The sequence below is a fragment of the Atractosteus spatula genome, chromosome 2 (assembly GCF_055471065.1).
Source record: "Atractosteus spatula isolate fAtrSpa1 chromosome 2, fAtrSpa1.hap1, whole genome shotgun sequence".
Lineage (NCBI taxonomy): Eukaryota > Metazoa > Chordata > Actinopteri > Semionotiformes > Lepisosteidae > Atractosteus > Atractosteus spatula.
The window spans coordinates 38,145,180-38,170,925 of record NC_142707.1 but is presented as its reverse complement, the minus strand read 5'-3'; the positions used below and the strand labels follow the sequence as shown (position 1 = coordinate 38,170,925).

At 35.2% G+C, this 25,746-nt stretch overlaps 1 protein-coding gene across 1 annotated transcript; it reads right to left on the bottom strand.

The window, feature by feature from the left end:
• Positions 1-10,135: 10,135 nt before the first annotated feature.
• hao1 (hydroxyacid oxidase (glycolate oxidase) 1) lies at positions 10,136-23,682 on the bottom strand. Its single transcript, XM_088909150.1, has 8 exons — positions 23,529-23,682; positions 19,728-19,879; positions 18,543-18,798; positions 16,303-16,478; positions 13,315-13,406; positions 12,801-12,959; positions 12,616-12,685; positions 10,136-10,250 (listed from the first exon to the last, which is right to left on the bottom strand). Exons 1-8 carry the CDS (start codon positions 23,663-23,665, stop codon positions 10,183-10,185), a joined length of 1,110 nt encoding a protein of 369 aa, XP_088765276.1. The 5' UTR covers positions 23,666-23,682; the 3' UTR covers positions 10,136-10,182.
• Positions 23,683-25,746: the final 2,064 nt, after the last annotated feature.

The window sequence follows — 25,746 nt, the reverse complement described above, 5'->3', positions numbered from 1 at the left end:
ACAGAGGTGACTGTGTGGTAGGAGCAAGTCACTCTTTGGGGGGAAGTAACTTGATTTCACATCTGAATAAAAGAGCGGTGAAACTGTGGCTAAGGATCTGCACCTGTGGCTGGAAGGTTGCGGGTTCAAATCCCGCAGCTGGCAGAGGAATCCTACTCCGTTGGGCCCTGGAGCCCTTAACCCCAGGTGCTCCAGGGGTGCCGTATAAATGGCTGACCCTGCGCTCTGACCCCAAGCTTCTCTCTCCCTGTCTGTGTGCCTGTGTGTCTCATGGAGAGTTGGAGTATTTGAAAAGACAAATTCCTTATGCAAGCAATTGTATACGGTTAAGAAAGTGATCTTATCTTATCTTATAAAATTATTCAGATGTCGACAAAAGTCCAACCATATTGCTCCATTGATCAGGTAGATACGACGTTGGTTGCTAGCAGTTCACGAAGTCTTTCTGCAGGCTTGACCTCGGGCAGAATTCTGTCTTTACGTATGGGCTCTCTCTGACTCGGCACTTGGGAAAAAGTTACAAATCTCAACACTCAGACTATAGCACTGGCAGTCACGTGACTGTCATACAGCCAAGTTGCTCATATAAGTCTGAACCATGACCTCTGACTCTAGGATCATAATCCAGATGTGCTTAGGGTCTCACTAGACAACCAGGCACCAAGAGTGGGCATATCATGATGCCCATCTATCATGATAACTGTTTGCATCCTGATCCTGGGAACTTTTCCTTATCAGGAAGACAAACATCCCAAAATCAGTGCACCAACATGAATGGCTTCTCTGTGGGGCTTGGACCACAGAGATGAGAGAGAGGGGCCTCACTGGGAAAAGCAGAGCAACACTTAATTCTGTCTTATTAATAAGCATTGCCACTACAAATGTTTTGTCTTATGGAAAGTCTTTCTTTGCACAAGAACACACTACTAAATTAACAATTCATTCTTAATTTTGCTTGGCCTATATTTATGACTCCTGTGACCCACCTGGACATACTGGCAGATGGGTCAGTCTCATATGGATGTAACTACAGTATAATAAGCACACAATGGTTGGATTGTTATTACAGAGCTGCCAACAGTTAAGCTTAGTGTGTGTCGTTTTTAGCTACCACATAAACTCCACCTTTTCACTTATTCTAAATTATACACTGTCAAGTTTTTGAGTTTTTGTAGGCTTCTTCAAACCTTTTATTTACCTAGTTTTTCTCCTGTAAAGGCTGGTGGTGTTTAAATTACTATTAGGAATATTTAACTGAGCTAATGGAGGAAGGTTCAGGTCATGACAAAGGGAAAGTCATTGATGTCACCACTTCAGACTTCATCTGACTTCTTGGCTGACATTAGGTCTCCATTTGAAATACCCACTGTCTTAATGTCCAAATTTCTCAGACCATTTATTAAATCTCAGTAACAAAATACATCAATTGAAGGTATCGGAAAATTTTACAAATTCCAAATTAAGCACAAAATTATGACTTTGTGAAAGAACTGTAAAGTAGCAATGTTGTTGCAAACCACTGGACTCGCCACAGTCTCTTGATCAAACTCTTGATCTCACCTAGAGTTTATGCAGATTGCAAAATTAAGCTCCTGCTCTGTAATGACTAATGTAAAGCAAGATACGAGTTAATAAGTACAGGTTGTGCAGCAGACATTTCACAGCAGAAATGTACAGACATATCAAGTAAGTTGTATTTGTCGGCAAAACCATCTCAAAGTAAAGAATACTATTTCTATTCGATTAAAAGAGATGTATTCACAAGCCAGCTTGTTTACAGTGTAATAGGGCCGCTTCACCTCACCAGAAGTTTTGTTGTCTCATTCTGAATCTCAGAATATGGTGCTGCACATACTGTATTTAGAACTTGTCATGCCCTCTGCAGCCAGAGGGCGCTCCTACTCTGTCCTGTCCCTAGTTTCCTGTGCTTTGCTTTCGTTCTGGTGTCTCTCTCTCTGGGTCTCTCATTCACCTTCGCTCAGCATTGACGTTCGGATGTCCTGAGACCCGCCTAGCACCAGGTCACCCCACATCCTCTGCCTGAGGGCATTGGTTTCTATACGACTCCCGAACTGCTGAGCCTGGGCTAATCCCCCGTTCCGCCGATATGCATACAGTATGGGTCTTTTTCTGCTCTCCTGCCTCTCCACAATTCGTCCCTTCCGACATCCGTGACAGAACTTTTGTCTATTTTGTGATGTAAATTAGAGGTTTTACATGTTAATGTGTACATTTGAATTTCATTGTTATGGTTTGAAATGCACTCATCCGTGCTGATTCTTGAAATAAAAAAATAGCATTGCAGTCCTCCTTTAAGGGATGGTCATTTTAGAAGAACATTGACACTGCCATTAATACCATCCCTATTACCCTCTTATTGAAAGGCTCTCACATATTATGGAAACTGTCTATCCTGTTGATTTGATCAGAAACCAGGCTGTATGATAAGGTGCAACTGGGGTCTGTATCCATATAATTAACACATTCAGACAAATTTTATTAAAGGGTATCTTAGTTTTAGTAATGGCATGTTCTCCATATTACACAGCTATTACAGATATGCCTCCCCTTGTGCCATTCCTGCATTTGACACCTACTGTAGAAGGCTCTCGATCCTGCTTGAATAGAAAATATGTGTGATTTATTCTGGATCATAACGTATTTGAATCAAACTTTATTAATATACTGTAGTTAAATGTAATATTCCAACCCTCTAGTGAAAATATTAACAGGTGATGAAGGTTTTGTTTCACCATTTACTCTGTAATGGGACTTATCACCAGTGTTCACTTCTACCTCTATTGTTTGTCTTTGAAACCACTAGTTCAAGTTTTCTGACTATTTTTCTACCACTACTTCTATCAGTAAAACTAGACATTTTATATCACTCTGAAATATTGTGATCAGTAGGCAATGTCTACCAATTCCGGTCCCATCTATTAATTATTTTTGATTACTTTGGAGCTCTATGAGGGTATAACGTTAGTTAGCCTGTCTCCTTTTATATGATGGCTTAACTAGTTTAAATAAGCTACACTAGTGGATGCAAGGAAGGAAACCAAACCTGTTAACAGTTTCCTCCATAATTCTTTATTGCTACAGGCAATTTCAACACATTCCAAATTTAGACTACTACCAGACCTAAACAATAATAAAACCCTGCTGCACCTTTGGAGTCTTAGCTACACTAACAATGTCTTATGTTTTCAAAGAAGCTGAGTGAAAAAGTCATTTATTTCTGTGGTCAATGGTTTTCTCATGTTGCTCATATTTAAGCAAAGAAGATTTGAATGTCTCACATGTCATTTAGAGAAAATGCTCTTCTTTTTCCCCATTTTAATCTTAGAGGCAAGCTAAACACAATCAACTGAGCTTCATCATTCAGGTAATGAGATAATCATCTTTCCCTTTTCTTCATGAAAATGTTATTTCTTACCTGGAAGCAGGACAGAGAAAACTACAAACGTTATGATCATGGTTATAGTGGGCTGAGTCTTAAAATTCTGGGCCCAAAATGTATTCAATTTTATATCCTTTCCCGATATTCTGTTACTACAGCTAGACACAGATTTAGACACAAATATTTTCCCAATTCTCCAGTTTTACTAAATCAAGCTCATGTCTCCATATTACGTATGAAAATGTATCCTTTTTTTAAATTCTGCTATTATTTTTTTTCCTTCTTCCGAGTATTAGGACAGATTTCATAACCAAATACATGTGGTTTGGAAAACTTCCAAGTGGAGTAATTGTTCATGATCTGGAAACATAAAGTTGCATTAATAGTTATACTAAACAGTTGTACAAAACACTCATTTAATTGTCTCCTTACATCTTGTACAATAAAAGGCATACAGTGTGATTGTCTGCAAAATTTCAAAACATAATCATTTAAGTGTAGATTATTCTTGTGTATTACATGCACAATTAGAGGATGATGCTAGGATAGTTCCAATGCAAAATAATACAGTGAGGCAATTATTTTTTAAAGAGTCCTATTTCATCTTAATAGCTCTATTTTTTTTCAATGTGCAAATGGAGCCACAAATATGATAATTAGTATCAACAGGAACATTGAGCAATTCAGCAGCTGTTTTCACACTACATACTGTAAGTATGAATATTAAACTAAATCAAATTTGTTTTTTGAGAATCTATATAGTAGAGTTAATTCCGTGTGATTATTTTCTGATAAATACAATTTTGTATTTAACTGAAAATATTTTCACACATCTTATCTCACACCAAACTACACTTGATTTCGCATGTCATTAGAAGTGAGCTGTAATTTATTACATCTACAGTACATGCAAACTTATAATTTCACCTGTCTACTGCTAGTAGGTGGTTGCACAATCCCAGTTGATTATTTGTTGCTGCTAACTACAAAGAAAGAAGTATACTTTATTGGCTAGATTTGTTCACTTTGACCTATCACTAAGACATTTCTCTTTTGACAGCTATAAAGTGCACAAAATAAAGACAAAATCTGTATAATGTACCATTTGAATTTATTGTGAACATTCATTGTTGCAAGGCATTATACCATCTGTTCAGGTGGGTAGCTGCGTCAGCATGCGTAGGCTGCAAAGGAACAACTAATAGGTTTATTCCATGCTGAAAAAAAGAAGAAAGAAAACACAACGTTTCTGCCGTGGAGCCTTCTTCAGGTGTGAGAGAGACAAGGCAGTAGGCAAAGGTAATGTAGCAGGAGAACAAAAGCTGGGAGGGAAGAGGAGTGAGAGGCAGAAGCAGGGGACAGAAAGAGAGGCCAATCAAGAGGTGTGAAGTCAGAATAGGTGTAGAGAGGTGTGAAAAGAAACTTCCAATAAATGGATAAAATTTAGAAGACGAGTAGTCTGTCGTTAAGAAAAGGGGGAAGGTGTGATCCTAGCTGCTGGGTAAGTTTGGTTTCGGTAGTCTTTCTGATGTATGAGTTCGGAAAACCGTCTTTGAGAACACAGACGGAGAGATTAGAGTGGTCGTGGCCGTCAGAGGTGAAATGAGAAACAATGGGCTTGGAGAGATCTTTAATCTTCACAGCCCTGACGTGTTCTCTGAAGCAGTCTCTGAGTCTCTTTCCTGTTTCTCCAATGTAGATGGCTGGGCATTTACTGCAAGAGATACAGTAAATAAGGTTGCTGGAGGTACATCTGGGTGATCCGGAATTGTCCTGAGGGACCTTGAATGAGTGTGGTGTTGGATGTATACTTGCAGGTGATACAGCGAGCTCTGTTGCAAGGGAAAGTGCCTGGTGTGGATGGTTGCTGAGGGTGGTCAAGGGAGCTGTGAACAAGAAGGTTGTGCAGATTAGGTGATTGGTGATATGAGATGATGGGGCAGTCAGAAAAGAGGGCCCCAATGGAGGGATCATCCTGTAGGATGGAAAAGTTGTCATTAATAGTCCTGGGGATAGGAAGTGTGTTAGGGTGGTAGGTAAGCACCAAAGGAATGCGGTTGTTACGGTGTGAGTTCCTGATTGGGTTGATGGTCCGAGGGGTGTTTCTTGGTTTATGTAAATTGCTAAAGGGTTTACCAGGATAAAACCAAGAGGAAAGATGCTTTAAAACTGAGTAAAAATTATGTTTATAATTTTTTATACTCATTGTACTGTATTTTTTAATGTGTATCATATTTATTTCCTCCTTAAATCAATTTTCCTAATAATAATGTCCTACACTATTGTTTGAGTGCTAGTCTGACTGTTGTTTGTTTTTATCTCAAAACATAAATAATAAGACAAATGTGCTCCATTAATATTCAATAAACAACATTTGGTATAATTAGCTGTACAGACTTACATACTGGTGTTCACATGTTTGTGAGGGATTAAAAATGTATTTGTATTACAGTGGAGCAGGAACAATGTGTCTGCTTGCCAAGGGGCCATCTCTGGGTTAATTTGGCCCTACTTATGATAGAAACCTTATTGGTTGGGAGTCTCGAAAGGCTCCATTTATGTATTTTTAATATAATAAGCATAGATAAGAGATAAGAGTGACAATTTGATATCAAAAGCAGATATATACTGTATATCACAGTTTTCCAGTTGCTAAAGTCCCAGTTCTTGATACTTTTATGATTATTTTGGCCACAATATTACAGTCTTGAGACTGCAATTCATTTTGCATAAATCTGTACCTACATATCTATTACCTTCCTTAGGTTGAAAAAAATTAGCTTATATTACATTATTAAAACACTAATATTTTTTGTTAGGAATACAGAATTATTAATTTAATACAAAGGACGCACCAGTTAATTATTATTTAATGATGATCCACTTTTGTACAGCTTTAAATGAGACGATAATGTACTAAGTGTTTTTATGAAGAGAATGTTTAATAGAAAACTTGTTTACAGAGTCGTTCCTACATATGAAAAATGAGCATGTGTTAATATTTTCTTTAAAAAATATTGAGCCAACTTTCCTTCTGATCCACATATTAGTAAAAGTGAGGAACTCAGTCTTTTAGACCTTTTGCTTTTGCTTCTAAAAGAAGAAACCAAATCCAGTTCTGGCACATCCTTGACCCCTGACACCCTTTTAAAATATATTTTGCCTGACCTGTTACATTTGCCAGAATAGCAATTACTGAAGTAATACAATTAAGTTAATTGATGAAGTAATGGGCATGGCATGAGGTCTATGTAACCATAATTTCTGATATGACACAGAGTAACCAAGAAATAAAATCACTTTAAATCATATTATGAGGAAAATAAACCAACTACGAGAAGAAATTCTAAGTGGCATATTGTATGATGATATGAAAATCAAGTACTATTGTGTACCAATCTGACTCTTTGTTTAGATTTTATTTTCATGTTTTGCTAGTTCTGTATATTACCTAATTATTGAAATTTATTAGAAAAAATCACTCTATTAGAACTTCACTCAATGTATATATTGCAAACTTGACTTATTGCAGACATTTCAATTGATCTTTTGAAACATGCTCAAAAATACTAACAGAACACCAGTGCACATCAACACATAGCAAATTTGATTGTACTGTATTGTTTAATTAGTGGCTTCTAATTTTTTTATCTTTCTGTTTGTCGGATTCCTTTCAGTGTTATTTTTCTCCAAGCTGATCAGATACCTTTCACAAAACGATTTGCATTGTACCACTGCAGTGTACAGTATATGCACATAAATCAAAGAGCCTTAAATCTTGTTGTTATGGTGAACTTGTTTGTCCTCCTTATTTCATAAAATTACTCCAATGGATATTTTTTTTTACAAAACTCAGCATAGCAAACAGTTGTAGAATATTAAATGATATCACTGGTGACAAAAAGCAACATCAATTCAAGAACAAGAAAATTGTAGGAAATGTATTTAAAGCATACCTCTAAAAGTAAGATCTATCTACGTTCTAACCACTTTATCCGATAAAAGGTCGTGTGGGAGCCAGAGCCTATCCCAGCAGACAATGAGAGCAAAAAGTAGGATACACCCTGCCTTGGACAGGATTCCAGTCATTGGCAGAACAAACACAGGCATGCTCTCACCTGGCTTTCACCAGACCCAATTTTCCCAGAAACCAATTAACCTACCAGTATGTCTGTGGACTGTGGGAGGAAAACTGAAGTACCCAGAGGAAACACGTGAACATGGGGAAAACATAAACTCCACAAAGATACCAGCTCAGGAATGGAACCTGTGGTCCCAATACTGCAAGGCAGCAATTCTAATCACTGTGCCACCATGCCACCCAAATTTAGATGCAGTGTTTTCCAAAAGTATTCACTTGGAGTTTTCACAATTTGTTGCTTGAAACCTTGCAGACATGACACTTTGAAGCAGCAATTCAAAGCAAAAGAAGAAAGTGAATAGATAATTTTTCATAATTATAAATGATATAGTCACAAGAGCACAAATATTCTAACCTCTTGCTGTGTCAAATTAAATTAAATTAGCTACACTAAATTACCTTAATGGTCCACAGACACAATTTTCAAATTAATATAATACAAATTATGTCAGGAATACAGTTATTGAAATGCAAACGTAGGGGGAAGGGAACACAAAATATTAAAGGTCTCTGAATATCCTGAGATGGGTGAAAATGAGCATTATTCAGTAATATTCAGAACATTTCAGAAAATTGTCCTGTATGGCAAGATAGCAAAAAAAGAAGCCTTACTAAAAATTAGCCTGTAATAAATTTACAACAAAGCACCTAGGTGATCCTCTAAAAATGGTGCTGTAGTCAAATGAGATAAACTGAAGCCCTTCAGTGTAAATGCAAAGTGTTACATCAGATGCAAACCCAACATAGTGCATCATTTAGACAACACCATCCCTACTCACAAACATGGTGATGGCAGCACTATGTTACAATTCTGCTTCTCATCAGGAGGGACTGGGAAGGTTTTCAAGACTGATGGGAACATAGTTGAAGCAAAGTACTGGCAAATCTTAGAGGAAAAACATGCTTCACACCTAAAACCAGGACAAAAATGAATCATTCATCTGGACAATGACCTAAAACACAAGACTAAAGCTATTCTATACTGAGTAGCTTAAAAATGGGAAAATGAATGTCCTTAAATGATCCTGTTCTGACTTGATTCCTATTGGAAATCTGTAGAAAGATGTGAAGACTGCTATCCATAGATGATCCCAAAGCAACTTGAGAGAGCTTGAGCAAATCTGCTAAGAGTGGGGAAAAAACTGCAGTAAACCAGTCTGCAAAGTTGGTGGATAAATATCTAATTTTTTTGTTAGTTTTTGCTGGCTTTTATACTAGCTTTATCTCACCATTTGAAGTCTTCAGTTTAAGTAATCAGGTTTTGAATTAAATTTATAAAAATCTGAAGGTATAATTTTGTAATTGCACAAAATGAGACACCATAGGAAGGGTCTGAATACTTTTGCAAAGGTACTGTATACAGTATATTACTCCAAAATACAGGTAACACATACTGTATGAATGCAGTGCAAACTGCACTTCTTAGACACAAATGTGTCTTTAATCATAAATTCATTAAGTGTGAAGAAAACAAAGCAAATATTTTCTCTATAATGTCATGTTCCACTCAGTGCCACTCACAAATCAAGCATTGCAAACTATGTGAAATGTGGTTTTTTGAGAATGCCTTCAGTAAATCTTTTCAGGATTAAATTGAATTGTTGTCTCCAGTCCAAGAAGACATCCCTAGATTAAGGAGAGCTGTTTGACTGCATTGCTATCCCTGTTTGCAGAGAGCTGGGAACCTTGTGCTCTAAGGCTTCTGTCAACAATGATAAGTTTTTCAAATAGATCAATACAGTTATCCCTTGCTTTACTGAACTGGAAATTTAAAAGTAAGATTTGGCAAACCACTTGGATTATAGAATTATTGATAACAACCCTTATGAGCTCCAGCCTTTAGCCCTCAGTAAAGAAATCTCAGTGTAGTCTGGGAATATAAAGTCCCTTTTTCCACAAAAAGACAAAGTTTTTAGTAAATCTTGAGCAAGTCATGATTAATGGCTGATTTGAAAGCTTTGACTTTTTAGATTGCAACTCCTTTTCAACATGCATGATTTTTTTCCAAAAACAGTAGTCAGTTAAACTTCTAAGAGATACTGTAATTGCTATAAAGGGGAATCCCCTCACAGTAAACTTAAAAGGGTTCTGAGTGTAGACAGAGAAGACAAATCCACAACCTCATGAAAAACAAGTTTATCTTTCTTATTATAATTAACAGGAAAATCAAAACATGTTAGATATTAGAGATTTCAAAGGAGTTTGTGATAGGAAAAGCAAATGTCCAACCCTCCATTATGGAGCAAAATAAACTTTAGAGTATTTTGTTTTGAAGTACACACTCAAAAAGAAGTTAAATATAGGGTGGAAAATATGTTTATGCCTAGATAGCAATATTGTAATATGTGTATTGCATTACTGTCAACCCTGAAAAAAATACTTTTTTACATATATTTGTTCAATCTGAATTTGACCATTAGAATATGCTTTGATTTATGGAGAAGACAGACGCAGAGATTAGTATTTTAAAAACTATAAACCAAATGCTCATTGCATAAACCTTTTTCAAAATAAAAAGAATAGAATACTGCAAATGGTGAGTGTGCACTTTTAAGGAGAAATACAAATAAAAACAACTCAGTCACAGCGTCAAAGTCTGTGAACACAGAATCCTTTTATTATGCAAGACAGTAATCTCTTCTTAAATTCGTGAAGTAAACTGAGACTTTCTTACGATAGACTTCTCAATTTCTTTCACTGTAGTGCAGCCTAAAGAAAAAAGACAGAAAAAGCAGTTATAAAGCTATGATTCATGTACAATTAACAAAAGACTCCTTGACAGATTGATGTGAATAATAGAAGTGATTATAAAAAAGCATAATCCTAAAATGTATGAAACTCTTGGCAAGCATAAACAAATATTATAGAATGCAACACCTCTGTTCTTGTGATTGACAATAAGTAACCAAATGATATGAGTAACAAGGTAATCCATGCGTCAGTATGTCTCATTTTTGGGTTCCACTGAAGTGTACTAAATTTCAATGCACTGTAATATACAATATGCAGAGCTAGGGCCATCTGGATTTTCTTTATGAGTAGTAATTCTATTAGTGTAGGCACTAAATAATTTTAAATTCTAAATCTGGGTCTTAGCAGAGTTTAAGAATACTTGGTTATTCAGACATGAAGGGTATAGCGTCATATAGAATACGGTTAAAATAAATCAATAATGACTCCACCCAGAGAAAGAACATGGTAATGTTCTTATTTCCTCCAAAGAGTAAGCAGAGATGTTTACAAATATTGTTGCAGTTTTAAAAGACCCACTTCATAAATGTATTATAATTCTACTTCCACATTGAATTATTGAATTACACAATTTTTGTTACAACGTGTGAAGAATGCTACTTGTGTAATCTTGCCAAGTACTGTACTTGATTGTTCAATAGCTGAGTTTCCATGTGTGTATTTTTTCACTCCGGCCTTGGTCAGGCTGAATTGAGCTTATCTTCATTTACATAAGAAAACCTGAGAACAGACACTTTTGTTACAACATCATGCATTTGTCATTTACATTAAGAATATTTAGCATTTCTAGCATGGTATGTACAGTATATAGGTCACGCGAGGGCACAAATTGGCGTGCTATGCAGTACCTACATTATAATTACCTCACATTCAGTTTTAAGTATTAGAACTGATTCCAGGACACCCTTGTTCTTGTTTGCGAATACAGTATGTGTGAGTGTCCTCATGGTTGAAACCGTGTTTGCATGAGGTACAAACTGTAACATTTCATTATGAATAAACCCAAGGGGAAAGTCAGTCTGTGTGCATTTCACAGAGTTGCACATTGTCAAGAACACTAAATCCACAATGCCAGCAATCCTATCGATAGCTTGTAGGCACTGTACTGTCATTGCAAATGTAGCAGGTTGTTCATACACTGATATGATCGTTGCTATTTCGTAATTACGAGATAATCTGTTATCTCATAATTACGAGATAATTTGGTATCTTGTAAATACGAGATAACTCAGGAATCTTTTTTTTTACTTGGTGGCAGCAATGTATTTCCATACATTTCACTGCCCAGAAACATACTAAGGACTCTTTATGGTTTCTTAATGGTACTTGATGAACAAAAAACAAATCGAAAATGTTATTTTTTATTGAAGACGTTCACTAACATATCACTAACTGTATGATCTTCCCATTATGAGATGCATTAAATGGCTTGGCAAAATACATTTTCTGTAATTGTTTCAATTGTATCACAGAACAGTGTGACTTAATTAAATGGTGCATTTGTAAGATAGGGATACTCAGAGATGTTTCACATTTGTAAAAAAAAAACACCACACTATAGCATTTACAAATTCCAAATTGTTTTGGAATTTATGGCATTTCCTTTCATAGGTATCAGACTACTGCTACCGCTAATGATAATACCTTACATTTATATAGTGATTTTCATCCAAAAGTATCCTAAAATGCTTTACTTATAGAAGGGGAGTCACTAAAAATGAAATGCAGCACTCATTTATGTACGTACACAGCAGATCATACAGAGGAGTGAGAAATTGCTTCATAGTTGAATGAAGGTGAAACAGAACTTTGTCTCCTTTTACCACATTTATGCATTAATAAGACATTATAAACCGGGAGAACAAGTGCCACCTACTGGTCCACCAACACTAATAACAGTAACCTTGTTTTCATTTTGAGACCTCCAATCCCAAGTATTAACCAGTGTCCATTTTGACTCTAGCTTGTTTAGTTCACAAGAGCAGGCTACAAGGAGGTAAGGTGCCTGTTGACGTATTAACAGAATATTCTTGCACTCTGCTTATATTATGCCAGTGTGAAAATTTTCTCTGCAAATGAAAATGTGCTGTTATATTTTGACAAGTGGGAAAGGAAATTAATTATGAAATGTAGATTGAGTACATCAATTGGGACTACAGAATTCTAGGATTTCTGCAAAAATATATTTTGATTTTATTTGTAACATATTGTTTTAAAATTCTATCACATTATCCAAAACAAATAAAAGCTCCTTAAGTGATTTATTTGGGGATCTCAGTGTTGTGTTAATTTACAAAACATGACACACTTGTCTCAAACTCACCTACAAGTGCAACTGCTAAGCGCAGTTCTTCTCTCAGAAATTCAAGAACTTCACTTACTCCTTTTTCACCCTGTGTGCAGAGGAAGATATGTGTGATTTGCTTTAAAATGCTTTACTCCTAGAAAAAATATCACAAATGGCATGTCATTACCATTCCATTTAGACATGAATTGTAAACCCCGCACCTGACAGGCTAATCCCCAGAGGATAGGGCGTCCAATGAACACTGCTTTGGCACCCAGTGCCAAAGCCTTGAGGACATCTGTGCCTCTACGTATCCCTCCATCCAAGAAGACTTCCACTTTTCCTCCAACAGCTTCAACAATTTCAGGAAGGACGTCAATCTGTTTGGACACATGGAAAATTATGCTATGTATGGTTAGACTTAACGATGCTTTCATATTTTGAGCAGGAAACTGCTTGTTTTACCTACATTGCAGAGAATTATTGCAGGGTAATAGAAAAACACAGTGTTAATCAATGCACAGACCAGAAGGGGTAAGGCAGATAATGGCAAGATTATAAGTCACTTGTGAATGTGATTAGTTAGGAATTGCACACTCTTCTAACTACGGTTTCGCAGCCCGCACCTCCTGCAGTTAAAGGAGCAAATTAAATAAAAACCCACACCTGAGTGATAATTAAGCATATTACAGAGTCTTTACACTCTGCTTTTCATGTGGTTTTGCTGATACTTACAGTTGCAGGCACACAATCCAGCTGCCGAGCACCATGGTTTGACACAACTATTCCATCAACACCATATTTAAGAGCTTCTCGCGCATCATCAACTAAAGGAGTAAGAGATTCAGCGTTTCAGAAATTACACTTAATTATGACCACCATGATGGAAATTATAGCATCTCAGAAGACTTTTTTTTGTATGTTTGTGCTCTCTGAACTTCCAAAGGGACTGAAAATGAAAAATGCAGTGGAAAATCTCCTGTCGTGCTGATGCTTGTTTCAGATCTAATTGAATGTTATTTTACACACATAAATGCAGTCAGTAGCATTTTGAGTTACAACAAAGACATGATGGAGGAGAGTTTTATGGTGCGGACATTCCAATTAACTAAAATTAAGAGGTTTAGTTGAAAAAGTTAAAAGTCAAGAGGAAAAGTGAACTGCAAATTTGGACAAGATGCAACACCGCACTAATTTTCAATAACCCCTGTTTCATACTTCCATGTGTATTGATGGAATTCCCAAACTTGACCCATGCATATTAAATACGTTAAGTAAAATACACAGTAACGGTTTAGTTTAAATAGCTAGTACCTTGAAATATTGCTTTAAAGATGCAAAAATGTATCTCCAATAAGTTAAGAAGGATTTCCATCACCTGCTATATTGTTTTTCACAATCCTGACTCTCTATTGACATTCAAATCAACACTGTGTCACTCAAGGGCATATCTTTATCAGATATGAATAGCAACCATTATTTTAAAATACCCACAATTACCAGATTTATTATATCAAAATAGTCTCACACTCTGTTCTGTCATAAAATGTTTAATGGTGTACCTTTACTGCTATTGAAAATTTCTTGTAGTTCCGCCAGTGTAAATAAGCCATTTATAAATAGAATCAAAATGTTATATATTTGATTCAATATAATAAATCTGTAACTCTTTGGAAGACGGATTGAATCTGTCTTCAATCCCATATTTTGCTGCAAAAGCTATGAGGTAAAATACTGCTGCTGGCACAGATAACTTTGTAATTGAAGTTGTATTACAGTAGCCATTCTGTCCACATGGCTTTTCAAAACGTACAGTATTTAGAGACGTAATATCCATTTCGAAATGCTATTATATCTGACATATGGAAATCAGTGAGTAAGAAATGCTTGACAGTGCTTGACTGGGGCTGCATCGTTGTATACCTGATGAAGAGAACTTGATGAAAAGTTTTATTCATATCTGCTTTTTCCATGAAGGCAAAGAAAGAAGAAAAAATGACTTGGCTGTTCTTAACGGAAAGTCAAGATCTACAAGCAAGTACAGAGATAATTGAAAGTACATACTACTTGTACACATCACTCTTTATTTTCTTAACATTTTTACTACACAAACCTCAGAATGGTAACATTATTTTATAGTCATTAATGGAAACATCCAGAACTGACAAGCCTTGGGTTTTGACTTGACTTTTTTTTTCTAGAAAACAAGAAATAGATTACTTTTTATATTCTATCTAAGGGCACAGACTAGTTCATTGCTGGAAGTGGCACAAGTCACTCCTGTGCCTGTAAACATGGTTTTCTAGTTACATTTTCAAAACAAAACTAATCATTAATAATTTCTAATACTGTATGTATTTAGAATTTCTAATGCCTTCAAAGGCATCTGTTTTTCAATTTTATTTTTTGTATGTTCTGTCTCCTACTGAGAATGTGATTCACTGCTGTTTCCACTTAAATTTTAACTAGTATACTGTTCTTCAAGGTCAGTAAGCATATCACTGTGGCCCAGACTTCTATACAATGCTACTTTGCTTCCCCAGCAAATCTGCAAGCGATAAGGTTCAACAGAAGGTATTCTGTTCAGCAAGGCATGTATCAATTTAATGTTAATTTAACTGTTTAAGGGCAATGGTTACCATGGAAAATCTTTTTTTTTTAAGTTCAGCTTAATACACGGTACAGTATTCATTGTGCAGTATGGCTAATTTGTCATCACAAAGTACTGCTTTTGAAAAAAAAAACATACTTCAGCCATTTCCATAAGAAGTGACCCTACGGTAGCCTTGGAATCGCAGTAGGTTTACAGCAGATCTGTCAACAATGCTAACTGGTAAAACTCTCAAACAACTAAGATAAAAAACTAGTTTCTTTACATGCTACTGATTTACTGTGATCTTCAAGATATTATATAGTATGATAATGCATGACATTATTTATGTTTCTGTGCTTGAAATAAAAATCATCAAGTAATAAAAGATAGGGAGATCATATCACAATAATTAAATAACAGGAAAAATAAGATTAAATTGTTTTATGATATATTGTAATGTGTTGTTATCACCACTAATAGGGGTAAAAAGGAAGCAATGCTTGAGATCTACAGTACCTGTTGCCTAGGAGGATTGTACCAATACAAACCAACGTATGTCTCTATGGCAACAATATATCTAGAAGGCATACCTATTGCATTGTGGAAGAAAATAACAGATAACCCAGGTTCCTATGGGTGTTATTTGTTGATCTTATTTGGGCCATAGAAATAAACTAACTCATGAGTGGCTCAAATTAGAGCAGGTAAAGGCTTCAGTAAATGTAAGTACAGTACATTTTGGAAAGACAGAAGAAGCAAAGATGTCTCTGCATCTAGAATAGGTCAGCTTTGACAGTAAATAGGAAGTTCATTAAACACTGCTATACTTGCAGTTAAACTCATTTGAATTACTTGATGAGTGTTCATCATGTTACTTTTTACCAAAATCCTTCCAGTTATATTTAACAGTAAAATGTTTCAGTAAAATCCTAAAATATGTGTATGTTTAAACAAGAGAATGGCATGGTTGTCTGTTACTCTGTTAACTATACAGTAGGTCTGGGAATGAGTACATGCAACAGAAACACTATGGTTTAAAACAAGCAGCAGTTCCCTTTAGTCTTTATCAGACAGCATGCATAGAGTATTTGTTGCTTTCATAGCCTGAAAGTTTGGTCACTTGTGCTCACCTCTTAAAATTCCTTTCACCACTACTGGTAAAGTAGTTATTTTTTTCAGCCACACAATATCTTCCCATTTCAGCGTAGGATCTATTGCCTGTGCTACATAAACAGCCAACCCACTATCTTCCTTATAACTTTCCTTCGAAGAGAATGCCAAATCGGGGGACTCAAAATTGGCCATCCTGAAAAAAAAAATCAACACAGCATGATTACAAAATTAAATTAGACTGAATTTGTTATTGTTTTTTTTGGAGAGCAATCCAGGAACACCTTTTCCAAATATCACCCCTCTCTCTTCAATAGTACCTTGTTGCCATTTTAAGTTAAGCCAAGAAAAAGATATTCAAAAGGTTGAGAAGTTCATACTATGGTACTCATTTTCTTCAGTACAAATGGGATACCTTTAAAAACTGTAGTATACCTTAAACTAAGCATGGAATTAAAAATCTCACTCTATACTTCTACTGAATTTTTTTTAGAAAATATAATGTTTCTGGATTTTGAATATTAATTCAATGTTTTTGGCATCATTTTAATAAATTAACCATTCATCACTGATCATAATACGTTGGAGTGACTTAGCAAGGAGTACAAGCCAAAGAGAGTCCATCAATGACAGGCCACATTCTGGGTCATCTTGCCAAGATCAATAGGGAGGCAGTAATATGTTTTTCTGAACATAAATGTCTAGTTTCTATAAAAGTCCACTTGATAGCAACTGCATGGTGCTACATTGATCAGGTCCTGGGACCTCACCTGCTCCCCTGTGACATGACATACTGAAGTGTCATGAAAACATTCTTGGAGAACAGCAAAGGCTCTTGAGCTGCTCATGTAACAACAGCTTTCTTAATGGGTGTTCATGAAAACATGACCGATAAACCATGATCGACATGCCCTACATGCCAGGTTCGTGCACCATTCAACATATGTTGGAAGAGATGAGATGATGTGAGGCATTTAAGGCTCAAAGACTAGTGAAGAGAAACATGCTGTCAAGGCTCTATGAGAGGGTTAGGACAGCCAGCATCAGCAACACGATGCAAATATTTAAACATGCATTGCAGATGCATACAATTTCTAGTTGCCTCTAGGACAACTAGCCTGTGCCATTTACAAATAAATGCTCTGTTGATCAATATTTTATGACAAATTAATCAATAAAATGCTTTGACCAATTTTATGTTTGTTCAATAAAAAGTAAATGCTACATTTCCCTGATAATTTCTTTATGAATCTGATGCAAAGTGCCAAATTATCTTTTGATGTATCCTTTGTATATCATGTAGGCCATCAACACACTGGCATTGAATATGTAATGTATGTATTTAATACATATAAACAATTATTCTGTATACTCATAATCACACTATTCATTTTAAGCCTCTTTTGGCTCTTACATATACTGTATATTATATGTACAGTAAACTGGATGCTTATGGCTTATAAGAGATTATTTTGGTTTTGTCATCCAAAGGCAATGAGACACCTTTACAAAATGAAACAAAAATAGAAGTTGTATTGTATCAATGCTAAGTTCTGAAACTGCCAATAAATTTGACAGCAGGAAGAGGGTAAGTTAACTGTGACATAAGAACACTTCAAAGATAGGTTCAGCTGTTACTGTATATATAAGACATCAAGGCTTTTCTGTATAAAAATGTATTCAAATAAGAACTGGCTTTTCTGATGAATGTTCTTGGTTCCTATTAAGCTTCAAGAGTGACAACTAATCTTTGAGGTGGATAAACCATTTCAGCATGAGCTTGTTTCCATAAATACATAAAACACTTTTGCAGATGTTCAGCTTTGGTTTGTGTTCCAAACAAGCAATGTACGAGAAAAGTTTTGAATATCTAATTTATTACTTTTATGATTTTGGTCAAGACCGAACTTATTAAAAAATACTTTCTTTTTTGGCCTCCTTTGCTTGTGAAATACTTCAGGAATATATTCCTTTTACTCCAAATCATAATATTTGCTGATATATTATACAGTCTGTTTTTATCATGCTTTCCCTCTATGTTTATTTTCTGAAAACCTCCAGCTGTGGTTGCGATGACATATATTTTCTGCTGTCCACTACATATCATTTTCTCCCATCAGTTTTAAAAATATGCATCCCAAATATTTAATATACCGAAAATGCTACAGTTTTAAAAAAAAGCTCTTTCCCATTCAGTAATTGAATTATCCAATGCCTCACACTGGAAAAACACTTTAGTTCTGGCTTTGTTTGTGCTTACTTCAGATGAGGTGGGAGCTTAAACCTGTTGCGCACATCATTCCGTCGCCTCCCTAGGTACGGTGTATCCACAGTGACAAAAATCCCCTTATATCCTGCACTTTCAGCTCGCTTTACTAAAGATTTGGTTAGCTCTCTGTCTTTGTAAATGTAAAGCTGCAGCCAGCAAATGCCATCGGGGGCATTCTGTGCCACTTCTTCGATACTGGAGGTTGCCCAGGAGCTCAGCATCATTCCTGTGCCAGAAGACCTGCATGCTGAGAAAAGAGACAATGACTATTTTTACAACATCTTATCATGTTAACAAAGAAGCCTATAGACAGATAATGTAATGGACATCAAATATAGAACATCCTATTTTCACTATTTAGTCCTGAAGAAGTGAATGCAATTAGCCTGCCATTTGTTTTTAAATAGTTGTGTAATACGTTGTGTAGGTTGAATGTATAATGAAAAAAAAGTTGTTGTTTTTCTTAATGTTATTGATTCTTTTTTTTCCGTGTGGGCTAAATCCTGGTTAAAATATTTTCATATCTACACTTTTCTCATCACAAATTACAATCATCTATACTCATTTTAGAGCAAACTCTTTGCTTTTCAAAAAGGAGCAAATTCAGTGAATTCCCTTAATCAAGTCAAAATATTATCTGGAAGTGAAAAGCAGAGACTACTGTTATTGGTCCTGGAGCTCCATCTTGTGGATGTCGATTGGTATTTTGTGACCAACACACAAACACAGATCTTGATATTATTGACTGTTCAAAGATTAATGGTGCAGTTAACAGACTGATGGTTTTTGAGTTATATTTTGTGTAAATATATTAATGCAACCCATATCTGATCCTTAATCATTCACAGACTTCAAACTGCCCGGCATAATTTAGAAAGAGTAAATAGCACATCCCAAATGCACCCACAGTATGCGTCTAATATAATGTATACCAACATACATAATACTGATTTTAAAGTATTAGAAATTTTAAATTATTTACACAAAAATATAATATTTGCATTTGAGTGAAGTTATGTACTTTATGAATCAAACTAATTGAAATCCAGCTAAATCAAACTAACAACTGAAATGGATTTGATTTACATTTAGAGGCAAAGTGAGTGAAGCAGATGCACACTAAGGCAAATATCAAGTGAAAAGAGCCATAAAGAAGGGGTTCTGCAGCTGCTGTACCTTTCGCAGTTGCTGTTTCCCCAGCGGGATGTGCCATTCGCTGCATGGCAGTGGCAGCTACACAGACTGGCATACTGAGCTGCTGTCCCAGGACTGACACTGACAGGTCTACTCGAGACACATCCCTGAGCACACGTGGATACAGCTTCCATCTTCAAAACAAGGTGACATTATTACCATCACTGTTGTTGTTTAGAACTGGATTCCAACCAAGACAGAGAACACATGCTGCATTTCACAGGTACTGTGGTTTCTTCATTTACTGAGCCCCTCTGTCTTCCACTAGAAGGAGCTTCTAAACAACTAACGTTGTTAAACCTGTAAAAGCTTTCACATTCCAAAGAATGCAAAACGTTAAAAGTATGCTAATCTGTTAGATTGCTCAGCGTGGAATTGCATACTTTTGCTTTAAAGCAAGCCAATCAGAACAAAAACAGACATGTCTGTTCAACTCTTCATACACGTGCATCACAAAAAGCTGTAGATGGTTTATTGCTGTGAAGGTTACTGTGCAGAGTAAGGAGAACAAAAACATTTCTATATATTCCCAGGCCATATACAGTAGTTATTTAAAAATCTTAAAAGATAAACAAGATATAAAAAACACTCTTTCTGCCTCAATGATACTTGTGTTTTTCTAGATATTAAATGCCATTTATTGTTGACAATACTGGCAGAGCTTAACTGTGTGAAACTATATAACGTTGTTTTGAAAACAGTATAATAACTATAATAATGTAAAAACTTCTTTTCATATTTCATTCAGCCTGTTAGACTGAAGTTATGATGAAAGAAGTTAAGGAAATAATATAATAATATATTATTATTGCTAATTGTCTTAGCTTGATTACTTTAAAACACATTCAAGTCAATGGGGTTAACATCCATACATTTACAGTGCCATAAATAAGCTGATGACCATGTAGTCAGGACCTCAGTTTAACATCTCAACCAAAGGACAGCACTTCTTTCAGCACAGCGTGCTCTGTAACCATACTGTTAATGGTTAATGGTTTTGAAATTCTGGGCCAGATAGAAAAGTGCTACCTACTGGTTCACCAACTACACTAACAACAGCAATGTGCTTACTCTTAGATATTCCCTTTCTAGCACTGACCAAGCCCAACCCTGCTAAGATACAAGTTAGTAATGGTGCTGTCTAAGAAGGATAAAAATATGTCCTGTAGTAGTTTGCAAAACAAACGTTTTTGTCTTTATATTTCTATACATATTTGAATTGTGGTGTCAGCTCATCTCATCAAACTCCTATTTATCTCTGATAGAGTTTGGTAGCAATGTGTTTGTATATCATTTGCATGCCAGATTGCTGTATTTTCAACAGTGTTTTGTAATATCTCTCTGAAATTATCCCTCTAATTTAATGTGATGGTAAAATGTAGTCCTTAATTTAAATTGACAACTGAAATCAATTATTCAAAACTGAAATGGTATAAAACATAGTCATTAATTATTAATGTAAAATTGATTAAGAAGTTTTAGTTTATGATACTGAAACTTAAATGAAATTTAAATTAATCATTAAACTGTCAAAACATATTTTTTCATAATCACATTTAAAGATCTGAACTGTGTTTTGTAATAAAGAATGCATAACTTGTACCATAATGTTGAGAGAATGAACTGAACTCTTTCTATTAAAAATAGTGGTTGCAATTTATACAGTATAATCACTGGAAAGCCTTATGGAGATCACACATAAAATTTCACTGAGGATTTTTTTTTCACGTACAGTGCCCTCCAGATTATACAAACCACCCATCAAATAGAAACAAAAAACATCATATAACAGAAAAAAATATGAATAATTTGTGTTCTGCTGATAAAATGAAAATGCCATACTATAGTCATGATAGCATTGCATTGAGTAAAGTCATATTTGTCCTAAATAATTAAATCCAGAAAGCATGAGGATTTAATTTATTTAGCCCTGTAGTTAGCATTTTACAAATTGCCCCTGGCATGTGTTACACTGACAGTTTTTAACCAGGTTTAAGCTTCTTGGCAGAGTGATACAGGTGTTTGACCAAAATTTCCAAGTATAAACTACAGTATGTAGTTTTGAATTTTTGCTATTAACAAGCACCCATTGATGCACAACTGCAGAACATAAGAAACTGAGATGGCAGACATGCCTTTGTAAGAATGTCCACTAGAGGGAATGCATGTATAGACATACTGTAGTCTTATCAAAATAATCAAGACAGAATGAAGAAAACACAGATGATAGAACTATCAAGGTACTGTGAACGTCAAGTTTATGTCACATACAATATAATTTGATGTATACAGTATTTTGAAACTATAGAGTAAAAAACATAGGATTATAATTTCATGAAAGCTGACATTCTTCCATTTAAGGTAACACAATAGAACTTATTATGGGATAAAGAATAGAATTCTAAGGAAAAATAGTCAAGATGGATTTAGCTCAACTAACTTATACAGTTCTATTTACAAGTAACAACAGTACTGGATGAAAACAAAGCATACAATACTGTATAGTGCATTTATATTTTCAGAGGGCTAATGTTTCTCATAAAAGTTTAATTCTTGCATTGCTGACAGCAAGAATTCAAGCATGAATATATATCTAGCCTGTATATCTATGACTAATAACTGTTAATGGGTAGAAAACATAGTGTAAAGGGTTAAATGCTCTAGCTAGAGTGCTGTAAGTAGCAGATTATTGCAGCAATCTCCATACAATTCAGGGTCGCAAGGGAGCTGGAGCCTATCCAGGCAAGCAATGGAGCCAATATGGAATATACCCTGGACAGGATGCCAGTCCATCACAGGGCAGACACACAGTAATGGAAGAAAAAGACACAAATATAAACATGCAGGCACTCACACCGGGGCCAGTTTTGTCAAAAGCCATTTAACCTACCAGGATATCTTTATACTGTGGGGGGACACCAGAGCACCCAGCAAAAACCATTGCAAAATACAGGAGGAACATACAGTACAAATTCGAACACAGATAGCACTCTAGGTCTGGAATTCAACTGAGTGCTCCAGCACCATGTGATCCTCAGACTGAACAGTGAAGTTTAATCCAGAAGATAAAAGTGAAAACTAACGAGAAGTACTTTTACAACTGAGAACAGAAGCCAATTATTTACAGAGAGGGTCAGGGAGTCCGAAGCAAACTACCTTATGTTCTTTGGGTTCAGAAATACCCATAGTCTTACTTACAGAAATATATATTTTTTAAAAAAACATGCCAGTTGCACCAACAACTAAAGGATGCAGTTTCTATTAAATGATCGAAATGTACTAGAAAACAATCATTACTATTTGTGTTTTGTTCTGGTCACCACCTCTACATTAGAAAAGCTGAAAGAAACAACATAAGCAAAAAGAAAACAAATTATTTAGAATCTGCATAATGAAGGAGTATGTCTGCTCTCTGAAATCATGTTTGAATTTTATTTAGCAATAGAGAGAATTAAAAAAAAGGTTTCTTTAATATTGCAAATATTATTAATATATCTTTAGCATAATGTATACATTGAAAATCCATACCATACATTTTTCTAATATATTGAATGCAGTAAGAACATAGCAAAACAAGTGCATTGGAACTTTATGGCATAGAACACCTGCTGTATTAAATAGCCACTTGACAATTGAATAATAATTTCACACTCTTTTACACTGGCTAAAATGAATAAAGATATCAAATACAGATTATACACTAATTGTAAAACTGGGTTTTCTTGATCTAGGATTTAAAAGTTCTACTAATTAATACCATTAACCGCAGTATTTGTAATTTACCTGGAAAATGCTGCTACATTATCAGCTAATGTTTCTTGCTCATCAGCTCCAGAAAAATAATAATCAAAAACAGCTTTAGGGAGAATTCTTTTTGCCTGCTGCTCATAGTCACTGATGCAGACTGGCTTCTCTGACATTTCTTCGATTAGACAACAGATACAAACTGGAGCCTTTCAAAACTTTTTTACAAAGATGACAGGAGTTCTATGAATTATTAACATTTGAGTTTGTTTTAAGGACTTTTTGAACTAATGTTTATTTCACAATCACCAGAGAACCACCTTCTTGCAACCAAAGATTGCTTAAGGGATTTTTTTCCCCCAGTATATCAGGCTGCCTACTCATACTCTTTTTTCCACAGTAAATCAATATTGAAGGTTCAGTCTCAGACACTGTCATAAAGTTTTAACCAGACTTTTCTCAACAAAGTACTACAATAAAACACTTCTAAAATTTCTGAAAATGTCTGCAGAACATAAAACACAAAACCGTGGCAGGCATATCAAAACACACAATGTTTCAAAACTCCTTTTTCTAGTTTATTTTATTGATTTTTTCGTGTTATGTTGTTGTTTAAAAGTAGGATATTAATAATTAATCATAATAGAACACCAGGGAGTTCAGAGTTTTACATTACTTTGTACTCATTTCTTGGTAGCGAGGCAAACTCTGGGCTTTTTTAACATCTCAGTACCTGATTTCTTGTATGTTTCTAAAACCTGTGATAAAATCTGCTGGTGAAAACAGTGAGATTTGCAGAGCAGCCAGTGATAGCAAGGACTCTTTAAAATTGTCATTCAAATGACTTTTAAAACATTCCTTTATATTAACATTATTGAAGAAAATCTTATTGAAATTAGGATTTTATTCAGGATGATCCTGCTTCATTATATCTTCATTAGGAATCTTTACAGATCAAGCTTCTTTAGTAGTTAATTAATCTAAAGATGTCCTCCAGCAGTTTCCTGAAAGAGACCAGTTTCAACAGCATAGCTTTTTTCATATTCCCACAATAACTTGTTTAAAGTAATGCCTACACTTCTCAGTTTCAAAGTAGTCTCCACTTACATCCACTGGTAATTTTTCTCTTATTTGTAATTGGAAGTCCATTGTGTCAGCTTCATCTTCTTGTAGTCCTCTCTGTTCAAGAATACAAAGATTCAGTCCAATTAACCGAATAATATTTCTTATAACATTAGTGATAAATTGTTTTATTAAGACTTGAATTTTATATACTTTCTAGTGTGATCGTGTCTTCATTTTGCTAAAAGTACAGAATTTCACAAAAATGTCTCAGAACTTAATCTCAGAATTGTGTTGAGTGAACATGGCTGACATATTTCACATTAGAATCCCACTGCACCTTATTGCTACTGCTGTGGAAAATATTAATGAAAAATGTTCATTCCTTTGTACTTTTCAACACTTTATGAAAATACCAAATAATTGAACGAACAGTAGGATCAAGTAGTGTACTAGATTGTTATTAAGTGCACTGACAGTGAAGGCCACTGTATCTTATTACTTTGAAAGCCACTTAATGATTTTCAGTTGTAATAATGCTATAGCTCTCTATTATAAAATGTTTTTGTAATTACATTTACCTTCATAAAATTACACACATAAATATAAGCATATATGTATAAATATGCAGTGAATAACTTTAGTTAAATTGTAAAAAAGCTTTCACCAATCAGAAAACAAAGTTACTGTATATTCAAAGGACTTGTGTTTTATATTTATGTACAGAACATGTACAGTATATACAGTACCTTTCAAATTTTGCACAGAGTAACAGCTGTGGTAACTAAGACCTGTGCCTTGTGTATGTTAGCAGAGACCTTTGAGTTAACTCTATGGCTGACTTTTCAGGGAGATATACAGTATATTGCATTCTGTATGGTTGGGTATCAGACTTGCAGTATGCAGCACCCCTTTTCAAGTCCCTCAAATTATTAAATTCTAGTATTATTGGGAATATTTTCTAGTCCTTTGTGTGCTTTTAAGTGTGCTTTTTGTATGTTCTACATCAAGCACTGCAAACAAATACTTGCTTGTTAACATCCTTTTCAGAGAAAACATTTATAGCTGTGAAACACCAATGCTATGGTACTGTTGATAAGAGGTTTCTGAGGGGTTCTGCTGTAACACTTCAGCCAATATTGTAAACAGGCAGAACGCAGATGAGCCTCTGAGCTGATGTTATTTAAAGCACTTC

Coding starts and splice junctions, on each gene's coding strand:
- hao1 (XM_088909150.1), bottom strand. CDS start 23,665: ATGTCAGAGAAGCCAGTCTGCATCAGTGACTATGAGCAGCAGGCAAAA. Junction 13,407..16,302: donor GGTGAAAGGAATTTTAAGAG/GTGAGCACAAGT, acceptor TTACTCCTTTAG/TTGATGATGCGCGAGAAGCT. Junction 12,960..13,314: donor TGGATTGTGTGCCTGCAACT/GTAAGTATCAGC, acceptor GTGTCCAAACAG/ATTGACGTCCTTCCTGAAAT.